The sequence below is a fragment of the Opisthorchis viverrini genome (assembly GCF_000715545.1).
Source record: "Opisthorchis viverrini unplaced genomic scaffold opera_v5_677, whole genome shotgun sequence".
Classification (NCBI taxonomy): Eukaryota; Metazoa; Platyhelminthes; class Trematoda; order Opisthorchiida; family Opisthorchiidae; genus Opisthorchis; species Opisthorchis viverrini.
In genome coordinates this window covers 67,016-74,521 of record NW_008752340.1, presented here as the reverse complement: position 1 = coordinate 74,521, position 7,506 = coordinate 67,016, and the positions used below count along the sequence as shown (strand labels likewise).

Genomic DNA, 7,506 nt, shown 5'->3' with positions numbered 1-7,506 from the left:
AATTCGGGCTTAATTTTGATAGCGCACTCAAATCCACTACCCATAGTGACGTTTCCCAATGGAGTCCCCAGAAAATAATTTTCTCGTCATGCAGTTTTACTTATCTGGTTGGCTTAAAAATTCATTTTTTAAATCCAAACCCCTAGTAACGTCTGGAAAAATTTCAGGTTTGAAGAGTGTAAAGCCAAATTTTATCAAGTGGCTAATGAATCACCTAGCTAGGCGAGAATAAATAATATCGTAACTCAAAGTGCAGCAAGTAGCTGGCCTCCAGTTTCCATCGAAGTGAAAAATCTACCTAAAGGGACGAAGCAACTTTTAATTTATTATTTCCCCCTTGTAACCGGACAAATTCACAAGGCACCGCTGGATAACAAGTAACGGTGCACCAAACGAACAAAACATACTCAACACAAACAAATTAACGAATAAAATGGAAGCAATCCAATGTCCTGGAAAGATTTTCGACTGATGGCACAAGACTCAAATCATTGTGATGGACGTGGCAATTAGTGCGAGGGAATTCGGACACCAGGACGATGTTTCAATAAAAAAACACGTTGGATTCATCAGCAAAATCATATTATTCTTGTCCTACACAATACGTAAGGTAGGAAATCACGAATGATAACGGTCAGAAAAAGTTCTTTCTAAACTAGAAAATGTCAGATGTCTCAAAATTTCCCGGTATTCCCACATTTATTAGGTGGGGTCAAAATCTTTCTACAAAAGGCCGGTTAAATTTCGCACTTCGATAAAGTTCACTGACTAGGTCAGATTGAAGGGACGAATCAGTCAGCATAACATTAGTGAGACTATTAGGAGACTTCAGATTTTAGACAGTTTTTTAAAACCACCACCTCAAAAACCGCGGTCTAGCGAATCAAACGCTGCAGATATCTGCGTCACGGCGGCCTCATAGACTCGTAAACCTTGGGCTAAGTAGCGAAGCAGTGATATTGGGAACAAATTTAAATTCGCTTAGAATTGCTGTCATTAGGTCCAAGAAAATTGGCATACAGGAGAATCAAGTATTCTCTCTCTCCCGATATGGTCTTGTTTTCATATTTCTGTGTTGTCCGAAACTAATCAACTAGCTGAATTCGAAAAATTGTGGCGCGGTTGCTGTCAGACTCTTGAAAGAGGCTTAATCAATCATTATTTGAGCACCTTGTAAATTACCTTCATTCAAGCACATGGGATTTTAAGTGCATATTGGCGCAGAGAAAAACGACCTTCAATAGTCTGTAGCCTCCCAGCTTTAGATTAGATAAGGCTATTGGAACACACACTTCAGTTTTGACTGGGAACACGATTTCGAAACTGCTAGTTTGCAACACTCTCGTTAGTTGGATAACAAATGAGCGCCAGTTGAAGTTAGTTCAGAATAGTGTTATGGCGTATCTCACTATGGCCTGGCGTTCAAACGCCTGCGAAGCTGAACACGCTTTGTTGTCGGCTGCGTATTAGAACCAGCACAACGTTGATCGCAACATCTTTCCGCATTTCCAACTCGCACACATAAGAGTAGAATCTCAGAATAGTACAACATAACTTGGCAGGTTGAAAAACAAGTTATTGGTAGTTGCCCTGCCATTTTCGGGATTAATTAAACTAATACGAAGGCCCCTCAGTTGGTAAATCAACAATCTTTTATGAACGTCCACCGTAGCTTCCTCCGCGATCACTGTATCACGGCGCGGGTTCTTTCAACAGGCGTGCCGAAAATACTGTGGCCATATGCTGATCCCCTAAGCGTCTGAACTGTGAGTTCAGAATTCAAGCGTAGTCATTCTTCGGTAGTTCACTCTGTCTGACATACTCTGAAGAAAGCTTGCATGCTTTCGTGTCCCTGTCATCAACTATGCTGTGCTGTCCACTGTTCTTATACCTGTCTGAGAGTTAATTGTTCAAATTGCATTTTATATGTAGTGATCATGACATTTAAAACGGGCTCTCGCAAAGAGAGTGGTCTTCAGTGGCATCTGCGCCGTCCTTTCTAAGCAAACGTTCAACAAGCGTGAAAACACATATAAACTAATGTGACAATCTCCTGATCTCTGTAATTAGGCATCTCTTCAAAAAACATAGCATTGTGGTATTAAATGTCTCGTTGGCTTCTTTTGAACTCACCCTTCTCACGCCAGGTCCTCGAATCTGCGGATAAAGCAACATTCAATTAGTTATCATGATGTCTTCGGATTACTCGATCTCAGAATCCTCACTGTATCTTAATTGTCACTGTGTTTTTCATGCTGGGCAGTTGAATTTCTGGCATTACCTTACCAAATTAGTACCATCGCCAGCGCGGTGTTTAGTTGGCCAATTACTTCTCCTCTGTTCGTTCTTATATCATTTAAACAGCAGCCGGTATCTCTGAATGCGGTGCACGCGTAGTTTGATTAATCATTTTTGAATCTGACTTGATCTCAATAGCTTGTAGCTAGTTGTTTCGTTGAGCGCATGTTATTTCGAAGTTCTGTGTGGTTATTCTGCTATGCTCCGGTGGTTTTCTACGTAACTTTTGGTCTAAATGTTTCCCGTTGATTGGCGAATTCAGCGACTTTCTGTTTTGGTACCTTTATTTCTTTAATCCAGTTGGTCTGGTGTTTTACCTTAGTTTTCTATATTTCACACGATACCATGTAGTAATTCTGCTCGTAATGGCTTACATACTGCTTCGATATCGATATAATTGTTGGCCGATTTTCGTTTGTAGTACTACAACTCGGAAAACAATCGCTCCTAAGTTGTTCCTGCGAGAGCAAGTACTTGGTCGTTTTCCGAGTTGAAGTTATGTTCTGTGTCTCCGTGCATTGAGCTAAGTGATATAAGGCCCTATTTTCAGCTGGCAGACTTGTGCTTGTGTATTATGGTGGCAATCTTTCTTCAAATTTGGCGAACGCAGTGTTTGTTGACGTCATTTCAACTAAGTTTTTGATCCGGTTCATCTCCGTTAGAGTAATCATTCTTCCTATTGGTTTCAAGAGATTAACACTCAGTGCGTTTGCATGCTTAAAGGTGATATCAATTCCGTGTATTCATAAATGTTGTGCAGTCACTTCCGTAGAGATTCTGATGAATGCCAGCGCAACATGCCTCTGTTTTGGATTTGTGAAAAAGTCGACTTGGTGTTGTTTATAAAGGACCCATATTTGACATTATTCCGATGGCGGTTAGTTCGAACCTGTTGTGTTTGAGTAGTTCTTCTGCCCGTTGAATAGGATTAAAACAGAGCGCATATTATGTAACCGAACTAATTCACAGAGTATCCCAATCGCCAATCAAATCCGTGGAGTCGGTGTCGCATAGAATGTTACTGAAAGTCAACACCCCATTCGCCGAAAAAAACGCAGTTGGCACAACCAAAATAAATATATATACCTAAGCAGAGACAAAATCCATTTGTTTCAGTCAGGTTTGTGAGCACAGCGTTTCGACCGGGGAGCTAGCCTCTTTGACAGCACTCAATTTTGCCACGGGCAAGCAGGGCGACATCCAAACAGCTCACCCGACCTATTTATTTTCCGGTGGACGCACACGAGCCTCGCTAGGTAATTGGTTTGACAGTCGAGTAATGGATTGCTCGCTGAAAGAACCGACGAATCGACTGATGATATCTGCCGTAACGCCTGCACGAATAATGAAAAAACAGAGCCAGTGTTCGGGATTAACGAACGGGCTTTCTGAAGAAAGCATTGACGCCTGAACCAAAAGTATACCTCGAGCTGGCTGTGATGCTGACAAAGTTGTTGGTACATGAACATAAACACGTATCGCAGTTCCGTTGAATTTGAGGGCATTCAGATCTGTAGTGGTTTCGAAGACAGGGAAATTCGGAAAACTCTTGCATGTTATTCATTCACGGAGTCATTGGACGCAAAAACAAAATACACGCGCACAGATACTCAAATTTGCTCAACCGAGCACAGAATTTCCCCGCGACGGTCTGACAAATGTAGCCTGGTATTTCTTTGGAGATTCTTCCTAACCGCCAAAAGGTCGCCTTATTTATTTAGATTTCTGGCTTGTTAGATAGGCCGATTCTGGGTGTGCCAAAAGCACAGCGTAACGTGAGGAAATATTATACCACTGAATCCGTGGAAAAATAATGTACTTCAAAAAAAATTCTGTGCGGAGAAATGTAAGGATAAGTGAAATGCGCGTGTCAGAGTCCTTCATTTTCCAAAGACTGGTCAACTATCGTGCTGGTATCATCGGTTCCTAAAGTAATTCATGGAACATGCAAACATACACATTTCATCTGATCAGAAACCTGGTTGAAATGTGAATGCAGCCACGTCTAAAACGTACACGGCATGCTACCAGAAAAATACTGATTGGTTTGTTTTGAACTCACTCAGAATCCGCCAAAAATTCGGATCTACATTTAAAGCAAATGATGACTGGTTGCCGTCAGGTTTTGCGGCTGACGTGTCACAGAAATGGGCACTTTTCTATTTTCTTCACGGTTCTTGAGAAAAAACAGCACAGTATAGTATTGTAAGAGTTAGCTTCTTCCACACCGCCCACTTTAGTCACCGGCGAGCAGACCGACATCCAAGCAGCTCATCCGAACTATTAATATAATATGGAACGCTCATGAGCCTCGCCACGTAATTGATTTGGCACTCGCGTGATGGAGTACTCGCTGAAACCATCGTCGAATCGACTGACGATATCTGCCGTAACACCTGCTTGAATCACGAAGGAGCAGGGCCAAAGATTGAGGTCAAAGAACTGGTTTTCTGTTGAACACTTTCACGCTCAAACCGAAAGTATACCTCGAGCTCGCTGGTGGTCAGTGGTGCTGACAAAATGGTTGCTACCTGAATATGAATGCATAATGCATTTCCGTTTATTTTTCGAGATTTCAGAGCGGGAGTTGTTTTAGGGATAGGACGAACCGGAAAAAACCCTCGTATAGTGTAAACTGGATTCCTTACAAATGCGACCTTGTCGGTGTTGGCTTCGTCCATGTTCCTCCCTTGCAATAAACCTGTCTGGGAGTCCTTGGTGTCTCAGAAGGTCGGCGAGAGTTCGGAATTCTTATTCTACCGCTTCATCAGAGCACATTTTCTTCGCTCTGTTAGTTAGGCTATGCATCAGCTTCCGTTTCTGTTTAAGCGACACGAAGATGCTAAAATCAATATATTGCCCGGACCAACTGGGTTTTTAGTACACCGATCTTCAAAGCCTATCGTTTGTGCTTCTTTAATATGAAGGACAGAATGAATATCTATGCCCAGCATATGTTAGTATACTCATTGTCTTGCTGCTGTGCAGCGGAATACGTCACACACACGAGTAGGCAACTGGGCCAAAGAATAAAGGGACACAATCCACACTGGCTAGCTTCCGGAGCAAGGACTACAATAACCAGTTCTGTGGTACTATATTTGGCCGACTGTCCACACAACGTGTTACACAGCCAAAGCTTCCGCGTCGTTTTTCAGACGCCGGTCAATCAACCCTGATCAATGCAGCAACCCACAATTGGAGTGGCTGAAGCTATAACCATACGACATTGCGATCCGATTCTTTGTAAGCAAAAACGCCTTGTTCTTGCGTTGAACTAACCTTGGTCCAACTCACCTCCCCTTATACATGCACCTTGTGCTGAACACGCGCTGACAAGCTCAGTCATCCCATTGGTGACATGAACTAATTTTTCTTTCATAGATAGCCACGGTGAGTCGGCTAGGATATACTTTACTTGACGATTCCATTAAGCGTGAAGTGGCCCTGCGGTTGCGTAATCGATGTGTTATTCGTGGGATCGGAATGCGCGAATCCACCAGGAAGATCGTGCGCTGCACACTGCTGGTGGTATCCGAAACAGGTTGATATCACCTAGGTGAAGAAATCTTTCTATAAAGTTCAGCATGCTGCGACCATTTTTCTTGTTAGTATTCGTTTATTAAATTATTCTGCTTACCCACAATTTTAGAATAGCTCAGAAATTTCCCTTTCTAGCCTAAAAACGACCACGGCAATCTACAAAATCGCGTGCATCACAATTGCCGCAAACATTCCATGTTCTTTTATATAACGATTGAGCACTCATTTCTCGGGATCCCCTTCACAATCAATGTGATGAAATTGGCCCACATTTGCCATTTTCTGATCGAAGTATGAAGGCATCCTAAGCAATAGCAGTACTTCAAGTCTATTTACGTCAACTGAAACGTTTGAGGTGAAGATTGTGGAATTGGAGTGCACTTTGCCGAGAAGGAAAATATCAGAGCGGAGTGGAAACTCACTGCGTGTGTCATTACATTTACCTGACTATTGCGTTAATACCGAATATCATTGACTAGCACTTCAAGCACACACATTCACATGTTCACCAGCAGAATCTTTAGCTATTAGATTGGACCTTGGTGAACAACAAAGTACCTCATTTTGCTCATATTTACACAAATCTTATGAAAAAAATGCAAATAGTCTTTAAGAACTTTTCACGGTATTTTCCAAATCTCTGTAACCCCGCTATGAATCCCAACAACAGCTGACGAACATTTATGTTAGCAGTCGTGTATTTTGCTGAGTTAGTCACCACCCTACCCTAACAATCTGTGGTAGGTTGCGTAAGTGCGCAAATGGATATCGCGTGGACGGATAAAATCCGCGATGAATAAGAGAGTTGTCGACCTATTGGTTCAAAATTGACTGCAATATTTGAAGCACCTTTCTCTTTGGGTGGTTTTATAATCTGCAATTCCAAAAAGAACGGTGTAGTAAAAGATCTATGGACTGACATTTTTCAACAATATGCTGAGTAGGGTATTGCGTCTATAAAATGGGTTCCGATATCTCTTATATCGTAAAATCCTAAACATTGCGTGACCCGCTGAAGCACATTTGGTGAAAGACAGATTATTTTATCGTATAAATCTCACGGGAAAATGCATCGCAATATTGGAGAAAATCTCAATGCACCACAAAACCAGGTTTGATTTGCGCAGAGGCTGGTTTTCAAAAGGCAACGCACGTTCAGTTTTGAAAGAGATTCGTTTCGGGAGTGAAGATTTGACCAAATGTCTAACAACAGGAAGTTAGCTTCTTCCCATGCTACCAAAATTATGTTTGAGCAAGTGGTTATCAGCAGTCGAAGCTTCTACTCCCTGTACAGGAAATCAAGAGAGACAGATCCTGAAAGCTAAAACAGTTCACTATTGTTTGGGCAGACGCTGGGTTCTCTGAGGAAAAAAGTACCAAAAGGGAAAGATGCGCATGCTAAGGAAACCACAAAACCGGTTATCCTTTTTGCAAACAATCATGAAATTGGGATACAACCGCATTGAACTCACCCATGACTTCGGACCCTTTGCCTCCAGTAACTTTATTGGGACAAGGTAGTCGGGGGCATGAATGAACAACTTAGAATGTCAATTGGATCTAAGCCGGGAGATGTACGGTAGTTAATGTACAGCTTATTGGCTGCTTTCGAGTTCCTTTCAAAGTGGTGATTGAAAGTGTCGTAACGGTTGCCGCGCAGAAGAA

General features: G+C 42.1%; 2 protein-coding genes across 2 annotated transcripts in view; one reads left to right on the top strand and one right to left on the bottom strand.

Annotated features, from left to right (window-relative positions):
- Nucleotides 1-7,506, top strand: part of T265_15632 (hypothetical protein) — a gene marked incomplete at both ends in the record, with an annotated part of 76,099 nt that overhangs the window by 2,855 nt on the left and 65,738 nt on the right. The gene's annotated exons all lie outside the window — the stretch shown is intronic.
- T265_15633 (hypothetical protein) overlaps nucleotides 3,519-7,506 on the bottom strand; it is a gene marked incomplete at both ends in the record, with an annotated part of 69,249 nt that continues 65,261 nt past the window's right edge. Inside the window, one exon of the mRNA XM_009178820.1 lies at nucleotides 3,519-3,809. Coding sequence (XP_009177084.1) covers nucleotides 3,520-3,809 — 290 coding nt within the window. The remainder of the gene's footprint in view (nucleotides 3,810-7,506) is intronic.